Raw genomic sequence first — 26,063 nt, forward strand, 5'->3', positions numbered from 1 at the left:
CCATAAGTGATGGATACAAGTCTTGATTGCCATAAGTTTTAGGGAAGAGCATGTTGTCAGCAGGACATCATAGGGACCAGTCCATTGCTTGGATAACTGCTGTTCAGTGCCTTGAGTTCTTTAGTAAGACTCAGTCTGCTAGTTGGAACAGGTGTAATGACTCATCTGACAGGTAGATGGAACCTACAATGAGCAAAGTTGTTTTCCTTAAATGTTGCACATGTTATTTGATTTTTGATTCATGTTCTAAATCTGCCCTAATCTGGAGCAAGGCAATAGGGAGTGCCTGGTCCCATTTCAGATGTGTTTCCTAGCATATTTTTGCCAGTATCTTCTTTATTGTGTGATTCATTTTCTTAGTCTTCCCTATAGATTGGGGTTTCCAAGATGCATGTAGTTTCCATTGAATCTGTTGTGCCTGTCCTGTCATCTATGAGGTTTCTGAAGTGAATGACAGTCCATTGCCACTTTGAATGCTGTAAGGAGCTCAAACCTAGAGATTATTTAGTTGAGTAGAAGTTTTGCTACCTCAGTTGCCTTCTCAGTTCTAGTGGGTATGCCTCTTCCCATTCAGAAAAGGTGTCTACAAAAACTAATAAAAATTTTCCTGGCAGGTATGGCTCAGTTGTTTGGAGCATCATCCCATAGACCAAAAGCTCATGGATATAATTCCAGGTCAGGGCACATACCTAGGTTGTGAGTTTGGTCCCCAGTCAGGTGTGTGCAAGAGGCAATTGAGCAATGTTTTTTTCTCTCAATCAATGTTTCTGTCCCCTTCTCTCTTCCTCCTTCCCCCTGTCACTAAAATCAATAAGGATGTCCTTGTGTGAGGATGTTCTTTTAAAGTTAAAAAGCTAACAAAAATTTAAACTTTCCTATGGTTTTATGCATCTGTGTAAAGTCAACTTGCCAGTCAGTCCTGAAACGGGCATATCCCTTTATATTGTACTCCCTTTCCTGTCTTAGGGATTGTTTTTGTCATATATCTGACAGGCTTGGATAATTTTATGAATGTCCTTTGTAAATGAGGGCCCTTCAGATGTGGTTTAATAAAGTCCATTAAAGCATCCTTTCCGTAATGGGACCCTTAAGATCATACCATGAGTGTTGCTCTTCTATATAGAATTAGGATCAGTGTTAGAGAATTCACATTCATGGGCCAATTCCTCATCTTGTTCTGTGTAATGGCATTTAAACTATGACAAGTCCAGATGTGGAATCAAAGCCCCAAGAAGTGGTGGCCCTCAGGCAGCTTGTCTTGCTGCTTTACCAGCAGTTGTTTTTTCCCTTGCTCATTTGGGAACCATCCTTCTTGTGTCCTGGGCAGTGCATTATGGTGACCTGGCTTTATAGATTCACTGCTTCTAGAAATTAAAATCTATTTTGTATGTTTGATATCCTTATTCCCCAGGGTTAGGAGCCCTCTTTCTTTCCATATTTCTTCATGGGACTACCATGAAGGCATATTTAGAGTCAATGTAGATGTTAATATTCTTTCCCTGGGACAATTCTAAGGCTCTGGTGAGGGCTATAAGCTCAACTTTTTGTGCTGAGGATTCTACAGCAAGGGCCTGGGCTTCTATTCCCTTGTCTATGATGACTACTACATACCCAGCTCATTGTTGACCATTCTCCATGAGGCTGCTCCCATCTGCATATAATTCCCAGTCAGTTTCTGTCAGTGGCTGGTCCAGTAGATCTGGTCAATGATTTCTAAGCAATTGTGTTGGAGGTCTGTACTTCCCTCTGAGTCCAGGAGTAGGGTGGCCAGGTTTAAGGTAGTGGTAGTTTGCAAGGTAACACATTTGGGTTGTCTAATAAAATGGCCTGATATTTCTCATGAACCCTGCTGTCAGCTAATACACTCCTCTCTGTTCTAATAGAGTTAGGACCTGTTGTGATACAAATACCATATTAGGTTGCCCCAGAGTGAATTTTCTGCTTTCTATAAGATGTTACAGGTACTATTGCCTGGAGGCATGGTGACCAGCCTTTTGTTGTGTGATCTAATTTCTTTGAGAGATAGGCTATGGGTTGAAGGGTATTTCCCAGGGTCTGGGTTAGTACCCTGCATCTAATTCCACATCTTTCGTGTGTGTATAATTTGAAAGGTTTCTGTAAATTGGGTAATCCTAGTGCAGGAGCCAAAGCTAGTTTATTTCTTCAAGGTGTCAAATGCTGCCTGACCATCTCTTGCGTATTCAAAGGGTCCAGAGGCTAGTACTTTCAAAGAATTATACAATGGTTTCTCTATAAGGTCAAAGTTTAGAATCCAAATTCTGCAAAACCTTATAATCCCTAAGAATCCATAAAGCTGCCTCTGGTTCTCAGGGATTTTTATTGTAATGATGGCTTGGTTTCGATTAGCCATCAGGTTCATAGTGCCTTGTTTTAGGTGGAATGCCAGGTATGCCACCTCCTGTTTGCAAATCTGGGCCTGGTGAGGCAATACTTTATATCCTCTTTTTTCCAAAGGATTCAGAACTGTTATGGGGCTGAGCAAACAGTCTTCATAAGTATTGCTAGCTATTAATATGTTGTCTACATATTATAGAAGAATTCTTGATTTCAAATGAACACCTCTTAAATCTTTTGCTAATATTTCCCCAAATATGGTTGGGGAAATCTTAAATCCTTGTGGCAACACAATCCAACAGTATTGGAGAATAACTTTAGTTTCTGAATACTGCCATTCAAAGGCAAATAATATTTGAGCCTGCTCATGAATTGGAATGCAGAAAAAAGTATCCTTCAAGTCCAGGACTGAAAACCATTTGCTATCCCTAGGCACCGTGGTCAACAAAGTATAAAGTTTGAGCACTATAGGATGAATGTCCTGGACAATGTCATTTATGGCCCTAAAGTCCTGTATAAATTAATATTCATCAGAGTGAGGCTTTTTGACTGCCAATAAGGGAGTGTTGCAGGTAGACTGGCATGGCCAAATTAATCTTGATTTTACTTATATCTCTAATACTGGTTGAATTCCCTCTAATGCTTCCTTTTTAAGGGGAAATTGTTTTTTCCATGGCATCCACACCACCTCTTTTCAGTTAATTTTTACAGTTTGGAGGTTAACCGCCTAGCTGGAGTTTCATCAGCCTGAAAGGCTCAATCAACCTACTCATAGATCTTAGGTGTGAGAAGTCCACCTCCGAATCCTTCCAGGAGAGTCTGGAGCACTTGGAGTTGGAAAGCTGGTTATAGTGAGACCCCTAAACATAATTGCTTATGTTCTGGAAAAAGTTATTTGTGCATGCAATTTACAGAGTAAATCTCAGGCCAGTAGTGAAATGGGGCAGTCTGTCATGTAGAGAACACTGTGCCTACGGTTTTGATCCCCAAGCTGGCACTCTAGAGTTTGAAGGAACACCTATTTTTTAATCAATTAATTAATTACTTTTATTGTATTTTTTCTATTACCATTTGGTCCCCTTATACTCCTCCCTCCAGCAATCACCATACTGTTTTCCATGTCCATGAGTCCTTTTTTCCTTTTTGCTCAAGTCCTCTACCCCATACGCCCCCACCCCCCACTGGCTATCATCTGCTCTCCATCTATGAGTCTGTCTCAGTTTTGCTTATTTAGTTCAGTTTGTTCATTAGATTGTACATATGAGTGAAGTCATATGGTATTTGTCTTTCTCTGATTGGCTTATTTCACTTGGCATAATGTTCTTCAGGTCCATCCATACCATTGCAAAGGGTAAAATTTTCTTCTTTTTTACAGCCAAGTAGAATTCCATTATGTAAATGTCCCATAATTATTTTATCCACTCATCTATTGATAGCCACTTGGGTTGTTTCCACAACTTGGTGATTATAAGTAACCCTGCAATGAACATAGGGGTGTTTATATTCTTTTGAATTAGTGTTTTGGGTTCCTTCATATATAATCCTAGAAGTGGTCTCACTGGGTCAAAAGGAAGATTCATTTCTTACTTTTTTTGAGGTATCTCCATACTGCTTTCCACAGTGGCTGCACCAGTTGGCATTCCCACCGACAGTGCTAAAGTGTTCCCCTTCCTCCACATTCTTGCCAGCACTTGTTTGTTGATTTGATGATAGCCATACTGACAGGTGTGAGATGGTATCTCATTGTGATTTTAATTTGCATTTTTCTGATGATTAGCAATGTTGAGCATCTTTTCATATGTCTGTTGGCCATCTCTGTCCTCTTTGGAGAAGTAGACACTTTCCATTCAGGTCCTTTGCCCATTTTGAAATTGGGTTGTTCGTTTTTTTGGGTGTTGAGTTTTGAACTACTTCATAAACTTTGGATATTAATCCCTTATCAGATGTATCAGCAAATATATTCTCCCATTCTGTCTGTAGGTTGTTTTTGTATTTGGTTGATGATTTCCTTTGCTGTGCAAAAACTTTTTAGTTTGATGTAGTCCCATTTGTTTATTTTTTCTTTTCTTTCCCTTGCTTGGGGAAACATATTCAATAAAATATTGCTACAAGCTATGTTTGAGGTTTTGCTTCCTGTTTTCTTCTGAGATTTTTCTGGTTTCACGTCTAAAGTATAAGTCTTTAATCCATTTTAAATTTATTCTTGTGTGTGGTATAAGAAGATGGTCTAGTTTAATTTTTCTGCATGTGTATATCAGTTTTACCAACACCATTCACTGAATGACCTATCTTTAGCCCCTTGTATGTGCTTGCTTCCTCTGTCAAATATTAATTGACCATAAAGTTGTAGGTTTATTTCTCAGCTCTCTAGTTTGTTCCATTGACCCATGTGTCTGTTTTTATGCCAGTACCATTCTGTTCTGATTACTATGGCCTTATAGTAGAGTTTTATATTAGGTAGCATGATTCCTCTAACTTTGTTCTTCTTTCTCAAAATTTCTGTGGCTGTTAGGGGTATTTTATGATTCCATGTAAATTTTTTGAATATTTTTTCTACTTCTGTGAAACATGTCATTGGAATCTTGATAGGAATTGCATTGAATCTATAGATTGCTATGGTAAGTATGAACATTTTAATGATGTCAATTCTTCCTGTACATGAACACATATGTGCTTCCACTTATTTGTAGCTTCTTCAATTCATTTCTTCAGTGTCTTATAATTTTCTGAGTACATATCTTTTACATCCTTGGTTAAGTTTATTCCTAGTTATTTTTTTAAGCAATTCTAAATGGGATTGTTTTCTTAATTTCCCTTCTGTAAGTTTTTTATTGGCATATAAAAATGCAACTGATTTCTGGATATTAATATTGTATCCTGATACTTTGCTGAATTCATTTATAATTCTACTAGTTTCTTGGTGGAACCTTTGGTATTCTCTATGTACAGTATCATGTCACCTGCAAATAAAGACAGTTTTACTTCTTTCCAATTTGGATGCCTTTTATTTCTTCTTCTTGTCTGATTGCTGTGGCTAGGACTTCTAGTACTATGAAGGAACATCCATTTTTGTAATTTTCTGGTCACTTCAGTAACCAACACGGCAGCTGAGCTTTTTTTGGTTAGTTTTGTACTTAGCACTGAGTGTATAACTCCTGTATCTACAAGGAAGTCAATTAGTTTGGTCCCTATTGTCACTTGTACCCAGGGCCCCTGTGGGGAAATAGCAATAAGTCAAGAAGTGTCTAGGGGAGCCCCTGGGCCTCTTCATTATCATTAGCTTCATCATTCCTTTCTAACATTTCTCACCGAGTGTTTCTGTTCCTTTTTTTTTAATTGTTATTCTGTTACAGTTGTCCCCATTTTTCCCCCTTTGTCTATCCTTTTTATTTCATTTTTGAGTTCTGGTCAGTCCTTTCTCCAATGGCGTTCCTCTTTACAGTAGGTGCATTGATTGGCTACTAGTGGGCTTTTCCCTTTTCCTTTTGGGTTCCACCTCTCCTTCTGATTTTCCCTTACTGTAAGAAAATGGTAGCCTTCTTTAGTGTCCTTGTTTCCTGGGCATGGTAAACTTTAAAGGCTATATCCACCAACTGGGAGAGATTTGTTCCCAAAACCCTGTCTAAACTTTGGAACTTCCTTCTGATATCCGGGGCACTTTGCCAGATAAAAGTCATGTTTACCATCCACACATTTCCTGGTGCCTGTGGGTCAACATCAGCATGTTTTCAATAGGCCTGATAGATCCTTTCTAAAAATTCAGAAGGATATTCATTTGGTTTCTGTTGAATGGCATGTATCATATTCAGGCTCTTTTGTTTAGGCACCCCTTCTTAAGCCCTTCCAATATGCACATTTTGTAATACTCTGGGAAGGCTAGATCCCCGCTATTTGGGTCCCAGTTGGTTTCTGTCAAGGAAATCACCCCAGCTGGCTTGAGGGTCCCATTGATATTTTCTTGATTGAGGTGATGAGCCTCTTCATTAGCCTTATCTATAACTAGCCCCGTTTTACCTGCCATTAGCAGGATGCAAAGGAGAGCTGCGCATCTGCCCAATTTGGATGGTGAGTGGCAAAAATGAAGATGATAAGACCTGCCATTTTTCTGAGGATCCTTTGTATGTAAGAGGTTGATATTATTCCAATTCAATAATTCTAAAGTAGAAAATGGAGTATGAGTCTAGTCATGGCCAGTGAAGCTGGCTTTCCTGGTTTATCCCATCTGTAAGTATTGCCTCGAAGTGAATTGTCCTGCTCCAGATACAGATATTCCCTAGCCAAATTGGGTGGCCTGCCACGTCTTCAAGGAGGAGACCATTCCTTTGTCATACATGGGTGGGGCTGTCTCCCCTCTGGACCCTATTTTAGGGGTATCTAGCAGAGGGGGTGGTGGCAGGGGAAATCTTCCTGATGCTAATCCTGGGTCCCTTGGGTTCAGGAGATTAAAGAGATTCATATCCTGATTTTCCTTTTCTTCCTGTGTCTTACTATCATGCAGGAATTTTGAAGCCAATTCTCTTCTCTGCATCATTAAGTTGTTCACTTTCTTTGTCAGATCTTTATTGTGTGGAGACATAAACACCTGGACATAAGGGATTTTGTCCCATTTCCCTCAGAGTTCGTAAAACAATAACAACTGTATGATGGTGCAGTGATTTAAGGAACCATTTAGGGGCCATTCTGCCCCATATTCTAAAGTATACATAAGCCAGTGTCACAATAGAAAAGCAACTCCTTAGTCATTAGATCATAGCTGTACATGGACCAATCTGCTAAAATTCAGCCCAGTGGCCTCTCTTCAGGAGTCAAAACAGAACAACCCATGATGCACAAAAGTACAAACCCAAAGCCATAACCATAAAAAGAAACCAAAGTGGGAACATATGGACAAAACTCAGATCCATATTCTATTAGTCCAGGTGAGTGCTCACAAGTAAGTTCTGCCAACCAATTCCACAAGTGGTCCTGACCAGACCCAAATGACACAAAGCCCAAGTGGCACAAAGCCCAAGTGACATGAAACCAAGCAACAGGGATAGCCTAGGATACCCTACAAACTAGTACCACAAATGGTCGTAACTGGACCCAAGTGTCATGAAGCCCAAGTGGCATGAGCTCAAGCACACCCCCAGTGTGCACACGACTTCAACTTACCCAGTCTTGAAGTCCATTTGCTTCCCATCCACCCCACCCCCCAAAAATTTCTTTTCACCAGCCAAGTGTTTCAGGTGGCAGATGCCTTGAGAAGGAGTGCAGGAAAATCCTTCAGGAAAAGCTCTTGGTGGCTGCTAGGAAGTCCACACAGTCCCACTCCCAGGGTTGGCCTGGCACAGGCAGCTGACTCCCCTGTTCAGGCCCTTCAGGACTTACTGAGGTCCACGGTCTCCTGGTGGAGTCACCAAAAACTGTAACCAAAACACAGGTTCAGCTGCCTGCCTCCACAAAAGTGAAACTTGTGATACAGGGGCTGGTGCAAAAGGAAAGAGGTTTCTTCAGATGCTGCGACCTGGGAGAATGGTAGACTCCTGTCTCAAAGACCATCTCCCCTTTCTGCTCAAGCCCATGGGTCTTTTAGGAATGGGAAGGAGAGGGCTTATTTCTAACCAATTATCTTGTTAGATTTTGGCACACTCGGGCCCTGTCCATTCATCATTCTAGCTTTTGGCACACTCAGTGTAGGAACCTCTCCCTGCACCATCCTGGCCAGTGGGCAAGACTTCCCAGTGCTCCCTGACTGTCCGTAGTATTACAGTCAGTTGAAGGGGGGCTGCAGGATACACCATCAGGAAGCCTGGAGGTGCTGCAGCCCTCTGCCTTCCTGCTGACCTTGGACATGGTGCCCACACATTCACAGGAGCTTTTTGGAGTCTGCAGGGCACCCCTGGATTCCAGTGTGTCCACATCCTCTGTGCAGGTCTCACATGGCCTTACCCTCCAAGGTGGCCAGCCAGGTCACAATCACCCTGCCACCAGCTTCCCACATTTGGACTTACAGTCCATGATAACAATAATTGCGTTAAGGCAGGTGAGTTAGGAGACCAGAAGGCCAGTGAGAAAACATCTGGCCTGGGGCAGGGATGCAGGTGTGACTGGGATTTTACAACTGGTTGTATATGGGAAATCCTAAAGAAAGAGGACCTGGTGATGACTGAAATTTCATAGTTACCTGGATGGAAACATGGTAATTAAGCGAAATAGGTAATTAAGAGGGGTAAATTTGAGAGCCAAGCTGACTAGAACAGCCCAAAATGCTAATGGTTATCTTTGTGCCATTATCCAGAAAACAATTTCTGCCTTTCTTTCAGAAAGGGAATCAGAGATAGGCAAATCTGTATTTCTTACTTTCAAGAGTTTGTTGGTTTTTTATATGTTAATGATAACTTTTGTTTAATGATTCCAACTCTTTGACAGTTACAACATCCCTTTTAATTTCTCATACATAAAATTAGGGACTGGAGTAAGATGGTCTCTAAAACCCTTTCCATTTTTGTAATTGTGCAGTTCTCAGAACTTTGCACAGTTTGCATAGAATAGTACACAGTAGCACAAGAAATTTGTGAGCTTGAAAATCAGAACTGAATTCTTATGCCATTTCCAGTGTGAACTGGGCACTGTGGTCCCACCCTTGGTTTGCCCTGAGTTTCCTCCTCCTGAAAACTGAGTGTGATGAAAGCTCACAGGGCTGCTGTGAGCCTCATTGTATGTGAAAATGCCCGACTTGGTGCCCTGCGCAGGGTAGGTGCATGAAGAAGATAGATTTCTTCCCTCCCTTCTTTCCTTTTTTTTCCCTCCATTTGTTACTAAAGGGAGAGCATTGATCAGGCTCCCCAACTTGTCCTGGGGTGAAACCTTTGTGGACTTTTCTGTGGTGCCCCAAAGCAGCTACTGTAACAGAGAACTGCTTTCCACCAGCATTGCTTAGTTTTATCCCAAATTTTAAGACCTCCTGGCTTTGAGGGAAGTATGAGTGGCAACAAGACCCTTAGCAGCAGGTCTGTATTTAATTGCTTTTCTAGTTGGACCCAATCCCACCCCAAATGCGACAGCCAAGAGCTACCTGTGTATAAAGCGGTAAGAAGAAGCCACCCCAGCTTTCCTGCACAAAGAAGCAGAAAACACATTCACTCAAAGACAGCATGCGGTTCTAAGCCAGTTTCTGCCTCCCTGACCCCAGTCACTGAATTTATCAGGACTCTCAGCAGGAAGAGACAAGGAGTAGTCTCCTTTCCGGCAGTAAATGATGGCATGTTACTTTTTCCTGGAAGTTAATACCCCTACCTCTCTCCTACAGATCTCAGTTATGGAGAAAATGAAAACCAAAAGGGTTAGTGTCCCTTGGCTTATGAATTTGAATGCCACCTGAACCTGACATATTAGTTTTTTGGCTCCAAATTGCATAATTTTTCAAAATCAAGGAGTTTTGTGAATCCTATTTCAATATTATGCAATGTTTCTATACTTAGGAATTTGTTGGGGTGGAAATAGAGACATGATTTAATCTTAGCAGTCCTTGAGGAGGTAACATTTAGGACCTCGAAGTGCACAATATAAATGTTACCTCAGCTCTGATGCAGAGTTCTACATTTATGCATTACACATGAGGAAGCAAGAGGCTAAAGATCTGGTCATATTACTCTTCCTTCATTAAAAAAAAAAAAATTAACAAGTTCCTGCAGGTTTACAGACACTCTAAGATCCAGTTTTCCTCTATTTCCTGCTCACCCTGTTCAGCAAGGCAGACCACAAAGCAAGCTGAGGGGGTGGAGGGTGGCAAACTGGCTATATGTATGGTTTACTTTGCAGATGCATTGATTTTTCAGCAAGCTGTTATAAATACATACTGCGTGCTGGGCGCAAACACAGTAGGGATAAAAGATGAATACAATACTTGACCTCTTGTTGATAGAAGTCTGCTACTCGTTTACAGTCAAAGGCTCTACTCCACACATAGCAAAGTTTTTTATATCCCAATGAATTAAACATATCTCCACCAACACTGAACTTTGAGGCTTTAAAGTTCCCAGAATGCCACCTAGATATGGAAAAAAAGGAGTAAGATCAAGCAAAAGAAGGAACAAAATAACCACAGAAGCTGACCCTGAAGAGCATTCACCTCTGTAATGAAATACTTGAGATGACCTTTGGTTTAAAACTGGTATTTGCTCCTTTAAGTAGATTCTCTTAATTCTAGCTATCTCTACAAAATGGATGATTGATCACCAATGGAAACTTAATTACCAATTAATTGGTCACTATTGAATTGCTGGTACATCTCAGTTATCTGCTACTCCTCAGAGTAATCTATAGTACTTTAGTGAAGAAAAGCTTCTAATTAAATAGTGAAATAGCACTCATTAATATATCAAAATAAATGTCTAGAACTAAAACAATTCTTTAATTATGAGTCAGTAGATTTAGAGTCTTAGATACTGTCTTTGCTAATTTATCAGTATTTAAAATGCAGACATGGTTGTTGCTCTATAAAACAGCATTGTAGGTGATTTTTAAATAATAAAAGTCAATTGATGTAAGAATTTCACATTGCATGTCATGGCAGTTTGACCTTAAGGAGTAAGGTTATTTTATATAAGAATGACTAAGTCTTTTATTTCAATTTGTTCTTAAACACTAAGTTGGTTTGAAATGTACTATGACAATTTTCTGATTCTTAATAGAATAATAATAAAGAATTTCTAATCTTTAAATCATTTTCCTGGACTAGAAACTACCATATTTTTCACTCCATAAGACACATTTTTTTCCCCAAAAAGTGGGGAGAAAATGTCTATGCATTTTATGGAGCAAATATTGCAACACAGACCATGATTTATATTACCTGACCTGTCAGCAGTGGCAACGGCTGTTAGGAGAGGAAGTGGTGGGCCCACGCGAAACCCGTAGAGATGCTTAAATGTCCCACTTTACTGCTGAATCTCAGGGTGTCTGGTCAGTATGAATATAGCAAAGAAAGTGAAATCAGTGATTGTGAGCAACTGAGCTTTATAAATTCTGATACTAGTGATGATGCTTGAGGTTCCCAGAAAACTAGAAGAGTACTTGAACCTTAAAGTCCCTACTCATTTGTTAATGACAGTGATGATGGTTCTTAATACCACTGTTGACTGCTGTTCACTTTACATGGTTGAAATATTATTCTGTTATATTTTATTAAATATTTTAGTAAGCCATTTGGTTCAGAATTTTTTTTTCTTGTTTTCCTCCTCTAAACCTAGCTACATTTTATGGTCAGGTGCGTCTTATAGTGTGAAAAATATGGTATATACAAATATGTGTAAGAATGATGTTCTTTCTCTTTTTTTCCCAAGTTAGCCTTCATTTCCTTAATACATCCTCCTGCTCTCTGCTCTCTGCTATCTGTCCCAAATTTACCAATTCGAAACTATCTTGTTAGGATAGTTAGGAGCCAGACACTCTATTTGTCCCTTATAAACTCCTAGCCACCTTTTCCTTTAAAAAATCGCTTTAAAAATATTGACTCATGTGCCACACTCATGCCCCAGCTGCCCTCAATTGATTGAGCTACTTGTTAATTCATCCAGTTAATATTTACTGAAGATTTACTATGTGTTGTATTTCATCTACTACAAAAAGCCACCTAGAGAAATCTCATCAATCATATAATCATACAACCAAAATAGAAGAATTTAGCTAAATAATGTGAAATTCTTACATCTGTTGACTTTTATTATTTAAAAATCACCTACAATGCTGTGTAATCAGAGCAGACATCCTGATTAAATGAGGACAAACTGAGATCTGAAGGAGGCATAGCAGTTAACAAAGTGAATGGAGGTGGAAGGAGTATTTCAGGGAGAGGGAACAGCATGTGCAAGAACCCTGTAATGGAAGGACATGTGCCATATTTGGAAAACCAAAAGAAGGCCAGCTCACTGGAGCACAGAAAGAAAAGGAGAATATAGTGCCAGGTGAGTCTGGAGAAGTTGGGTAGGATTCAAATGATGCAGGGCCCAACAGGTCATGTTAAAATTTTTTGTCTTTTATCCTAAGAGCAATGGGGAGACATATTACGTGCTTTGAACAGAATTATATAATGAGACGTATGTTTTAAGATGAAAATCTGGCTGCAAAGTTGAGCCTGGCTCTAGAAGGAGATTGGATAAGACTGAGTGTGGCGGGTTCAGTTAGGAAACCATTGCAATTGTCCAGGAAAGGGAGGGGGATGGCTTGGATGAAGGTTGATATGGTGGAGATAGAGGAAACTGGATGGATCCAGGAGATATTTAGAAAGGTCAGTAGATGGGAATTGGTAAAGAACGGTATATGGGGAAGCATTGGGGCTGACACTTAGATTTCCCACTTGTGCACCTGGAGGAATGGTAGAATTATTCACTGGTGTGTGTTGTATCTTAAGATTAAGCATGGGGGGAAATTGTGATTTCTACATTGGCCATGTTTAACCTAGGTCTTTGACATATCTGAGTGCAGATTTCATAGTCAGTGTGATATATGTGCAGTCAGCTCAGAACAGAAGGGTAGCCTGGAAGTACACAGGTGTCAACTAAAAAGTAGCAGGTATCACAGGAGAGACTGGGATTGTCTGCAGGAGAGTATGAAGAGTGAGCAGAGAAGTGGACTTAGATGGAGCCGTGAGAAACCCTGACACTGATGGCTAAGCACGGATGGTACTGCAAAGGAAACATAAATGTTGCAGCCTGAAAAGGAGGAGGAAGTCAGGAGACTGAAGTGTCAGAAAGCAGGGAGCAATCCACATTCTTACTTGTCATATATTACCTATTTTTTAAATCCTTTCACTTGAAGTTAAACCTAAAGGATAAATAAATACCTGATTGAGTGGTAATTGCCTGTCAGTCAGCTGGTTACTAAGGCATTTGATGTACAACTTTTGCGTTTTTTGAACCTTGTATCATAATGATGACAAATAAGTAAGTGGTGTTGTCTGCATGCTGGGTTCTATTTTAAGAGATTTTTATAAACTACCTCATTTAATCATTACAACAGTTCTCTAAGGAGGGCACATTTCTATAATTCTCTCCATTTTACAGTTGGGGGAGCTGAAACAGAGATAACATGAATTTCACAAACACAGAGAGATCATAGGGACTACATAAAGTAAGTAAGCATTAGGGACCAGGATTTGATGCAGAAACTTGGGTCTGGGGTCTGTGCTGTGCTATCTCCCTATATATTATCTTTGCACCAGCTCCCTGCACAGATTCACAAAGGCACACATTTTAAAATATAATGTCCAAATATGATTCTAACATTTTTTATTTTTCCAATTAAAATTCATTTCATTAGACTTGCCTGCTAGAAGCATTACATTTATGTCAAGGGCTGAGACATTTACAATTTTATTTTTCTTTAAATAACACCAGCTAAGTTCCATCTTTATGTATGCACATAATGAACCATGGTACAAACTGTGACAGTTAGGTTTGCCTCCAGTTCAGAGTCTATACATAACACAGCAGTGCCTAATGATACTGGAGCCATTTAGGTCACTAGAAATAATGTCTGCTTATCTGGGCCTATTTGCATGGTTCTCCTTGCAATTCCTCTCCAAGCTCTGAAAAGACACTGCAGAGTTTCTTAACAGCTTGTTTGTATCTGGACTTATATTAACTCTGTGACCATATTTTATTCTAGACACTTTTGAGAAACTCATCAGGCTGTGATGTGCACAGTGATGAATATCGAACGGAGTTTACCACAGCTTTGCAGCGTGTTGACTTATTCATGGGTCAATTCAAGCAAGTTCTCTTAACATCTATATCCACCTTCATTAAAGGAGACCTCACCATCGCTAATCTTGGGACGTCAGAGGGTCGCTTTATGCAGGTAAATGCTTTCTGATAGTGGCTGTGTCTGTTTTATCTGTTATTATGTAGTTAATTTGTTTTTGTTTTTGCAGTAAGGTGTTTGCAAATATTGTAAAATGAATATCATAGTGGGAGCCAGATACACAGACTGAAAGCAAAACAGTGAAGACTGGGCCACTTTTTATGAAGTATATGGCCTATTTTTGTTAAATTCTTGAAGCTTCTGGGTTTAAATGTGGTTCCTTTTAGTTACCTTGCCCAGACTGGTTTTGGTTCTTTTTTTTTTTTTTCTTTTCCATTCATGATTTCTATCACATGATTGGAAAATAAAATGAAACAATTAAAGCTCTTCCAGACGATGTTTTCCTTTTCAAGGGAAGCTACAGATCAAAGGAGAGCTATTGTGTGAACCGTGTGCCTCCATGAGAAGAAACATTCACATCATTGAGAAATATTGGCAGCAGTTAGGAAGGGACATTATCATCAAAATCCCATTGTGACTTCAACTCTCCTTGTTTCTGCAAAATGATAGGGTCAGTTACAAAGAAGTTCAAATACTGAAAAAAATACCTGGGCTTTTTTAAGAAATGCTTTTAATGGATAGCAACAGTATTTCCATACAATAAAAGTTCACATTTCAGAAGCTGTGCTTCCTAGATACAAGAATCAAAGTGCTTTGCAGAAATTAAAATGCTCTTGTGTGTGCTATTTTACTGCTTTAATAGTTACTGCATAGTGCTTTCAATAGGAGTTCCTTTTTAGACTCTTAATTAATGCAGAATGATGACATCTATGGGAATGTTGAATTTCTACAAATACTAGATATTTCTCTTAAAGAGAGATGCTTATTTCATAATTGTCTGACATAATTAAGATTCTACTCAGTGATTCCTAGTAAACCAGTTGAGGATGGTGAGGTTCCTATGACTTGCCCATCTGTACATCCTCTATCTATATTCTTTTACAAAACGTATTTTAAAAAATTACCATTGTTTTTATACCAGTCTGGATATTGTTCATTGCCATATTTTAAATCATGTTTCTCTTGTACTAACAGGCATCATGGAATTTTTCAGTCATAAAACATGTAAATAAAACCTTCCTAGCTCAAAGTGAATCATATTGATCTGTTTTCTAAATATTCCCACACATTGGTCTGCCCTCCTCCTTTAGCTTCACAGTTAACTACATTCTTTCCTCCCCTTATCCCTCTTTCCCAACCTGGTATTTTTATTTACCCACCTCAGGTAATTTAATTCTGTCTGTAACTCCTCAAAATCTGAAGGAGGAATGTCTAGCCCTGTCCCACATAGACAAGCACTCTTAATGTATTGGAAATACCATCATATCTATTATCCTTGTAAAATGTGTGGTATTATGTTTTGTTTATTTTTTTTCTTTATTTTAGTTTACATTGATGTTATTCTATAAAATTCTCAAAAAATTGAAGGAGGATGAAAGGAGCTAACATTTATTGAATCCCTAATGTGTTCACTATATTGATTTGCTTTCTTTTATCTTTAGTTTTGCTCTTCTTTTTTTCTAAGTTGTTTATTACCTAACTAATACAGTTTTATATTAACAAGCTTTACCCAGACACTTTAGGTCTGGCACTTTTTTACCTCAAGACAATCCTGGCCTATTTCCAGATTCTAAAGATCTAATAAAATTCCATTTTTAAATAGGTTGCTTTAATGACTGAGTCAATTCTGCTATGCGACAGATTCTACCACCCAAGTGATATGTTATGCATCATCAGCCTCATAATAACAGAAATGCTGTGGCAAATGTTTTATTCTTAACTCTCAGCATTTTCATAAAAGAAGCTATATTGCCCTGGCCAGTGTGGCTCCATTGGGCATTGTCCTGCAAACCAAAAGGTCACAGATTCAATTCCCAATCAAGGCACATGCCTGGGTTGCAGGTTCAGTCCCCAGTAGGGGTGTGTGCAAGAGGCAGTCAATCCATGTTTCTCTCACACATCGATTTTTTTTTCTCTCTCCTTCTCCTTCCCTTGTCCTCTCTCTGGACTCAAAAGATGGGGGGAAAAAAAAAAAAAAGCTATATTATCCCCTTACCTATGCATCCAACACAATAAAGATAAAAATAAGAAAACAAGTACTTATTTATGAAAAGTACTGATAATCACTTATTTTTTTTAAACCAGGTGACTCTTAATTCATCAAATATATATGAGGAACTTAATAAGTTTGCTTTACTAAGCAAATAAATGAAGCAAAGAAAGCAATGACACAGAACCTGCCTTTAAGGAGCTAAAATTTTGGTAGGGGAGATAAAAACATGTACCTGATACCAAGACTACAAACAAAGACTTACAGACAAGGGACTGTTAACACTCACAGAGGATCTATTTCTCTGACACTTGCCTGAGATAATTTCATTCCATTAAATTTTATGTAAATAAACCTAAAACATTTGAGGTATCAAGTAATCAACATCGCTGAAATCCACTTTGTTTACAGCAAATAATGTTAAGAGAAAAAGTCAGTAGTGCAGCAAAGACAAGGGGACCATATAGCTGAACAGTAACTACCTACCAAATTCAGAAATTGTTTTGGTCACACTAATGTGCTCAATCTGTGGCCAGGCCTGAGTTTCTACAACTCATGTTTTAATAATACTGTGGAGTCTCTGTTACAAAACAGCATCGACATAATTTTTTTCCCTGAAACAGCTGCCATACATAAAAAGGAACAGAAATATGATTTTACTTCCTTCCTACCCTGAAGCCTAAAGACAAAGTTGCTTTACATATGTTTTCTTCCAAGAGTTTGCAGCTGTTTCTGCCTTTCCTATTGTGCTTATGTTCAGCCCTGGCTGGGAATACAAGCTACAGCCCCAGCTGTCGGGTGCAAAGTGAATCAGGTATTTCACAGTGGTTATTTGATTAGAAAGAATTATATTGTTTAGCTAACAATATGTATGGCAGAGAAGACATTTTTTATATGTTTCTAACATTTAAACATGTGTAAGTTTTCTCACACAGGTGCAGCTATGTCTGAACATACTGATGTGTACATATATTTGAGTCTTTGTAGAGTCATGTCAATATAGATATAGATCTCAAAAACAGTTTTTATTTGTGTGATCACTCTCTTGGGACACTTTGAAGTGAAATAATATAATAGGAAATATTCAAGACAGTATAAATAAACAATGAGAACATGCCTTCTTACCAAATATTGAGGGGGAAGGGATGTAGAAAAGAACAAGGTTCAGGAACATTAGCTCAGTGTGCAGGGCTACGTGGGAGAGGGAAGAGAGATACTCATGAAGATCACAGGACTAATCACAGGGATTGCCCATGTCTCCCTTCTGAGCTCCTCGTCTAATCTACATCCAAAAACAATGCTTGCTTGATTTTTTTACAGCACTTGTATAAGGCCTTTAATCTCTAGATGCAAGGCATTGCTATTAAGTATTTGTGCATGACTGTCAGGCAAGGGAGAGTGAGTGGCTCAGGGATGGTTTGGGGGTGGGGAGTCACTTTCAAGACTTGTTTCAAGTTCAGATCCACAAACACTCAGAGAGCAGCTACCTTTTCTGCACCTGGGAACTATCATAGCTGTCCTTAGACCCTTTGGCATTCTGCTTGCTCTTCTCCAACCCCCTTTTTCCTCACCCAATTCTTTAATGCTGTTACCACTCATCACTCCTTTTCTCTTATGCCTCTTAACTGAACTAGTTGGGTTTTAATCAGGAAACATAGAGGTAAGGATTGCCTAAAAAAGCATCCTTAGTTTGTGATCATTACTTATGACCACCATGTAAAGGATTATGTTAGTAATCAGTGAACTTGAGAATAATTACTCATTTCCCATAAGAAGAATCAATTCAGCTATTGACCTCCTGTCTTCAAATTCCTTCAGTTCCTGTGCCACCATCATGGCATGTCAATGCTTCCTGTGGGAAGCCTGTAGTATATATTATGTTTGGGATTACTGCTATTTTAAAGTATGTAGACACAAATAATCAATTCATCATAATGCTATAAGCATCCAGCAAGAGACACAGACAAATGAAGCTTGAACTTTAACAACACACACAAGAATAAATTCAAAATAGATCAAAGACTTAAATGATAGACCCAAAACCATAAAAATCCTAGAAGAAAACAATAAGCAGCAAAATATCAGACTTAACTCTTAGCAATGTTTTATGGGATATATCTCTCCAGACAAGGGAAACAAGTGAAAAAAATAAACAAATGGGACTAAGTCAAACTAAAGTTTTGCACAACAAAGGAAATGATCAACAAAATATAAATACAACCCACAGAATTGAAGAACATATTTACCAATACATCTGATAAGGGGTTAATATCCAAATTTTATAAAGTACTTACAAAACTCAACACACACACACACACACACACACACAAAAAAAAAAAAAAAAAAAAATGGACAAAGGACCTGAATAGACACTTCTCCAAAGAGGACATACAGGTGGCTAGTAGACATATGAAAAGATGCTCAACATCACTAATCATCAGAGAAATGCAAATTAAAACCACAATGAGATACCATCTCACACCTGTCAGTATGGGTATTATCAACAAATCAACAAACAACAAGTGCTGGCAAGGATGTGGAGATAGGGGAACCCTTTTGCACTGTTGGCAGGAATGCAGACTGGTGCAGCCTCTGTGGAAAGCAGTATGGAGATATCTCAAAAAATCAGAAATGGATCTTCCTTTTGACCCAGCAATACCACTTCTGGAAATATATCCAAAGGAACCCAAACACTAATTTGAAAGAACATAAGCACCCCTATGTTCATTGCAGTGTTATTTACAATTGCCAAGATATGGAGGCATCCCAAGTGTCCATCAATAGATGAGTGGATAAAACAACTATGGGAAATTTACACAATGAAATTCTACTTGGCTATAAAAAAGAAAAAATTTTACCCTTTACAATGATATGGATGGACCTGGAGAATAAGCCAGCCAGGCTTCACTCTTATGTGGAATCTGATGAACAAACTGAACTAACAAGAAAACTAAGACAGACTCATAGATGGAGAGAGCAGATGACAGCTAGTGGGAGTTGGGGGCTTACTGGATAGCGGGATTGAGCAAAAAGGAAAATGACTCCTGGATACAGACATGTGTGGTGATTGCTGGTGGGAGGGGGTATAAATGGAGTAAAATGGTAATGGAAAAAATATAATAAAAATTAAATCAAAATAATAATAAGTGTAGAGTTATGTTCATAAACAAAAATTAAGGTCAGTTTATGTATAATCTGCCAAAATGAATTAATGCATACTCTTAAAGTACATTTATCTCCTTTAAAATATTATAAATATTTGAAACCCTGGTAAAATGCTAAATTTTGTTGGTTTGGGGGAGCATGGAATAACTGGAATTTCTGGTTTGGGTGCTTTTTGGAAGAGTACAGAGATATGTTAAGTCATGAAATATGCATATCAATAGGGGTTTGAACTTTTATTCAGAAACAGGTATACTCTGTATATAGATTTATAGTCATTGTTTTTGCAATATTGACTTGAAAGTATTTTAAAATTGTTACAAATTTTCTAACTTATTTTGTTTTACAATTTTTTTAAAGGTCTTAGTCTGTAATTGACTCCTTTTGATTCACTTTGATTCAGTTCAATAAGCTGAAATACACACATCAGTATGATAATACTAAGGAAAATTGTTTTGCTTTTTATATATACCTTTCCTTTGTAGTGTCAATTTGGTGTAGTAACACTTGAGCCATGTTCCAAAAAGGGTGAAAGAAAGAGCAGAATAAAGCTTCACTTAATTCAGCTTCTGACATCTGGTACTTTGTCTTATACTTTTAATTTTGAGCTGCCAGTACCAATCAGAAATTTCTACTTTTAATGTTATATATTTTTTGTATTGAAACAAATAACCCTATTTTTTCATAACTAATTTTTTCTAAACAAACATCAATTTCTCTCACATACTGAAGAAAATAGTAAACATAAAGCACCCAACACAGGAGCACCTAGATATATAAAGCAGATCTTCGTGGACATTAAGGGAGAGAGTGACAGTAATACAGTCATAATAGGGGATTTTAACACCCCATTGACATCAATGGATAGATCTTTCAGACAGAGAATCAAAAAGGAAATGGTGGCCTTAAATGACACACTAGATCAGATGGGTTTAATTGGTATCTTCACAGAATTTTACCCCAAAGCAGCAGTATATACATTCTTTTCAAGTGCACATGGAACAGTTTCAAGGATAAACCACGTGTTGGAACACAAAACAAGTTTCAGTAAATTTAAGAAGATTGAAATCATATCAGCCATCCTCTCTAACCATAATAATATGAAACTAGAAATCAATCACAAGAAAAAAACTGAAAAACACACAAAGACATGGAAACTAAATAAGATGTTACTAAACACTGAGTGGGTTAATGACAAGATCAAGGAAGAAATCAAAAGATACCATGAAACAAATAAAAATAACAACACAACAACCCAAAATCTATGAGATAGAGCAAAAGCAGACTTTACAGGGAAAATTATAGTGTTATAGGTCTACCTCAAGAAATAAGAACTATATCAAATAAACAATCTAATTTTACATTTAAAAGATACTAGAAAAAGCACAACAAACAAAGTCAAAGTGAGTAGAAAAGAGAAAATAATAAAAATCAGAGCAGAAATAAAAGAAATAGAGTCTAAAACAAAATACTCAAGATCAGTTGAAACCAAGAACTATTTCTTTGAACAGATAAACAAGACTGACAAACCTTTAACCAGATTTATCAGAGAGGGAAAGAGAGAGAGAGAGAGAGAGAGAGCCCAAATAAATGAAATCAGAAATTAAATAGGAAAAGTCACAACTGTCGGCAGCCGTCCGTCTCGAGAGACAATGGTGTAGCTTCTTAAGAGTCTATCTGCACCGCCGAGGATGGCTGTGCAGTCCGACTCGGGAGTGACACGGTATCTGTCTCCTCCCGTGTTGAATCGACATCTTGCGATGACGCTGGAGTGTCCTCTCCAGTGAAGCTGAAGCTACAGAGCCTGGGCAGGGTGATATGGAAGGTCTGCTGTTGCCCATGCAGCAGACCCCCCCTCTCTTCACAGCTGAAGGGTCCAAGGGAAAGACGGAGTCAATACAGCTTGGCTTCAGGTGCGCCGCAGGAGTTGCCGGTGTTGACTACAACGTCAAACCGCCTTAGGGACTCCGGCTCCGGATTTTCTGTCGGGGTTTACTCCCTTAGCCTTTCCCCTGAAGAGGTATGCCGCAAGGCAGCGGAGGTTTTTTGGAGTCAGAGTTTTCCTTCTCTGATGTCACAACTGACACCATAGAAATACAAAAGATTGTAAGAAAATATTAAGAATAACTATATGCCAACAAATTAGACAATCTAGATGAAATATAGAAATTTCTAGAACATAAAAACTTCTAAAATCAATCAGGAAAAATCAGATAATTTAGACAGACAGAATACATCTAGTGAAATTGAAGCAGTAATTTAAAAATTTCAAACAAAAAAAAGTCCTGGATAGGATTGCTTCACAGGTGAATTTTACCAGACATTCAAAGAAGAACTAACACTTAACCTTTTCAAACTATTCCAAAAAGTTTCAAGAGGAAGGAAAACTCCCAAGCTCATTTTACGTGGCAAGAATTAGCTTAATTCCGAAATGAGGTAAAGACATGACAAAGAAAATATTATAGGGCAATATCCCTGATGAATATAGATGCTAAAAACCTCAACAAAATGTTAACAAACTGTATCCAGCAATACATTAAAAAGATTATACACCATCATCAAGTGGAATTTAGTTCAGGGATGCAAGGTTGGTGCAAAATCTGCAAATCAATAAACATGATACACCACATAAACCAAATAAAGGATAAAACCACATGATCATATCAGTAGATACAGAAAAATCATTTGGTAAAATCCAGTACACATTTACAATAAATACTCTCATCAAAGTGGGAATAGAGGGAACATACCTCAACATAATAAAGGCCATATATGACAAACACAGAGCCAACGTCATACTCAATGGGAAAAATCTACAAGCCTTTCCCTTAAGATCAGAAACAAAACAGGAATGTCTGCTTTCACCACTTGTTGTAGTACTTAGTGGTTGAGGGCGCGGAAGTAATTCCAGTAGACAGAATGGGACAGACGGAGGGCTGCTGCACGCTCAGGCAAGATCAGCACTGAGCAGAGCAAGCACCTTCCTTTTATTGAAATCTGAGGGTGGCAATTACAGGATATACATCCTATGGCTTAAGGAGAAAACAGAATATCCGGGTTCAAACATTAACTACTTAGGTACAAAACAGAACTGTAAGTCCTTAAGGCTAAGTTCCAAACAAGATGATAGGACAAGGGAGTAATGGATTACTCAGCAAAGTCTCTTTGTCCTCAGGATACCATAGCTCAGTGGCCTAAAACAGCTTGCAGCTGCCGGCATTAGCAAGTCCAGCTTGCTTATCTGAGTCACAGGACACCTGGACAGGGGGGCATGAAATGTCCCTACCCAGAAACTTGATTTCCACCAACAACCACTCTTAGTCTGCATAGTACTGAAAGTCCTAGCCACAGCATGCAGACAAAAGGAAGAAATAAAAGGCATTCAAATGAAAAGGAAGAACTAAAACTGTCATTTTTTGTCGATGACATGATACTGCATATAGAGAACCCTAAAGATTCCATCAAAATATTACTAGAACTGATAATAAATTCAGTAAAGTAATAAGATACAAAGTAAATATCCAGAAATTAGTTGCATTTTTATACACCAATAATGAACTATCATAAAGGGAAAGTAAGAAATTATCAATTTACAATTGCATCACACAAAAAAATAATAAAATAAAGTACATAGGAATAAATTTAACCAAGGATGTAAAAGGCCTATACTCGGAAAAATTTTAAGACACTGAAGAAAGAAATTGAGAAGATACAATAAGTAAAAACATATATTGTGTTCATGGATAGGAAGAATTAACATCATTAAAATGTCCATAATACCCAAAGCAATCTATAGATTCAACACAATTTCTATCAAGATACCAATGGCGAATTTCATAGAACTAGAACAAATATTCCAAAAACTTATATGGAATCACAAGATACCCCTAACAGCCATAGCAATTTTGAGAAAGAAGAACAAAATTAGAGGAGTCACACTACCTGATATCAAACTATACTACAAGGCCATAGTAATCAAAACAGCATGGCACTGTCATAAAAACAGATGTGTAGATCAATGGAACAGAATAGAGAGCCCAGAAGTAAACGCATGCCTTTGTGGTCAATTAATACTTGACAAAGGAGCCAAACACATACAAAAACATAAAATGGGGTAAAGATAGTCTTTAATAAAAAATTGTTTTGGAAAATTGGACAGATACATGCAAAAAATGAAGCTAGACCACCTTCTTACACCAAATACAAGAATAAACTCAAAATGGATTTAAAACTTAAATGCTAGTCTCAAAACCATAAAAACCCTAGAAGTATATATAGGCAGTAAAATCTTGGACATGTCTGATAGCAATATTTTTCCTGATGTATCTCCTCAGGCAAGGAAAACAGAAGAAAAAATAAACTAATGGGACTACATCAAACTAAAAATGTTTTTCACAGCGAAGGAAACCATCAACAAGATGAAAAGACAACCCACTGAATGGGAGAACATATTTGCCAGTGATATATCCAATAAAAGGTTAATATCCAAAATGTATAAAGAACTTGTAACACTCAACACCAAAACCAAACAATCCAATTAAAAATGGGCAAACAGAATAGGCATTTCTCCAAAGAGGACAAACAGATGACCAATAGACATATGAAAAGATGCTCAATGTAACATCATCAGATAAATGCAATTTAAAACAATGAAATATCACCTCACACCTGTCAGAACAGCTATCATCACCTGGGCTGGTGTGGATTAGTGGATTGAGTGCCAGCCTGCAAACTGAAAGATCATTGGTTCTATTTCCAGTCAGGGCACATGCCTGGGTTGTGGGCCAGGTCCCTGGTTAGGAGTGTGCAGGAGACAACCGATAGATGTTTCTCTCACATTGATGTTTCCCTATCTCTCTTTCTCCCTCCCTTCCCCTCTCTCTAAAATAAGAAAATAAAATATTTCTAAAAGGCTCTCATCAACAAATCAACAAACAACAAGTGCTGGCAAGGATGTGTAGAAAAGGAAACCCTCATACACTATTGGTGGAAATACAGACTGGTGCAGCCACTGTGGAAAGCAGTATGGAGTTTCCTCAAAAAATTAAAAATGGAACTGCCTATGACCCAGTGATTCCACTCCCAGGAATATATATAAAGAAACCTGAAACACTAATTCAAAAGAATATATGCACCCCTTTGTTCATTGCAGCATTATTTACAATAGCCAAAATTTCCAAGCAGCCTAAGTGTCCATCAGTAGATGAGTGGATTTAAAAATATGGTACATTTACATGATGGAATACTGAACATATGTAAAAAAAAAAAAAAAAAAGAAGGAAGGAAATCTTACCCTTTGTAACAGCATGGATGGACCTGGAAAGCATTATGTTAAGTGAAATAAACCAGTCAGAAAAAATAAATACCACATGATTTCATTCATACCTAGAAAATAATGAACAAAATTAACATACAAAATATAGAAACAGACTTGTAGATAAAGAACAGACTGGCAGCTGTCAGACGGGAAGAGGGTTGTGGGGCTGAGTGAAAAAAAGTGAGTGGATTAAAGAAAAATAACTCACAGACACAGACAACAGTATGGTGGTTACCAGAGGGAAAAGGGTGGGGTGAGGATGGAAGAGGATATGGAGGGAAATAAATGATGATGGAAGGAGATGACTTGGGGTGTACACAATACAATATACAGTTGATGTATACATAAAATTGTACACCTAAAACCTGTATAATTTTATTAACCAAGGTCACCTCAATGAATTCAATAAAAAGGTAAAAATTTTGAATGAGCTTCTTATTCATATATTTAGGCAATAGGTATGCCTTTGGGACCTACTATGTGCCAGACTCTATTGGGAACTGGGAAAGAAAACCTACTTCTGGATCCATAAGGTCACACCCAGTCTGTTTCTTAATGGAGTCATCACCTTCACATTTTTTCCCTCTTAACTCATTTTTTCTAATTGAGTCTCAAATGTCAATAATTTGCAGTATTTTTAAGTATATTTTATTGATTATGCTGTTACAGTTGTCCCAATTTTTTTCCTCTGCCCTCCTCTGCCCAGTACTTCCCTTCCCTACAGCAATCCCTCTCCCCTTAGTTCATGTCCATGGGTTGTGCATATAAGTTACTTAGTTTCACCCTTCCCTATACTATTCTTAACATCCCCCTGTCTATTTTGTTCCTACCAATTATGCTTCTTGATCCCTACACCATATCCCACTTTGTCCCCCTTCTCCCTTCCAGCTGATAATCCTCCAAATGATCCCCATACCTATGATTCTGTTCCTGTTCTGATTGTTTGCTTAGTTTGTTTTTGTTTGCCAGAAGGAGAAGAGGAAGAGCAAGAAATTGAAAACTTATTTGAAAAAAATAATGAAAGAAAACTTATATAATTTGGCAAAGGAAATAGACAGACAAATCCAGGAAGCACGCACAGAGAGTCCCAAACAAGTCAGACCAAAAGAGGAGCACACAAAGGCACATCATCATTAAAATGCGAAAGGTTAAAGATGAAGAGAGAATCTTAAAAGCAGCAAGAGAAAGAAAAAGAAAAAGGGAGAGTTACCTACAGAGGAATTCCCATAAAACTATCAGCCGATTTTTCAAAAGAAACCTTGCAGACAAGAAGGGTCTGGCAAGAAGTATTCAAAGTGAAGAAAAGCAAGGACCTACAACCAAGATTATCCAGAA

General features: G+C 38.1%; 1 protein-coding gene across 2 annotated transcripts in view; it reads left to right on the top strand.

Annotated features, from left to right (window-relative positions):
* MET (MET proto-oncogene, receptor tyrosine kinase) overlaps positions 1–26,063 on the top strand; it is a 173,152-nt gene that overhangs the window by 77,753 nt on the left and 69,336 nt on the right. For both annotated transcript variants that reach the window (XM_090287400.1, XM_090287399.1), the window contains exon 3: positions 14,005–14,196. In XM_090287400.1, the coding sequence (XP_090143526.1) occupies positions 14,005–14,196 (192 nt within the window). The remainder of the gene's footprint in view (positions 1–14,004; positions 14,197–26,063) is intronic.

The sequence above is a fragment of the Furipterus horrens genome, unplaced genomic scaffold, assembly GCF_987537825.1.
Source record: "Furipterus horrens unplaced genomic scaffold, mFurHor1.1.pri manual_scaffold_9, whole genome shotgun sequence".
Lineage (NCBI taxonomy): Eukaryota > Metazoa > Chordata > Mammalia > Chiroptera > Furipteridae > Furipterus > Furipterus horrens.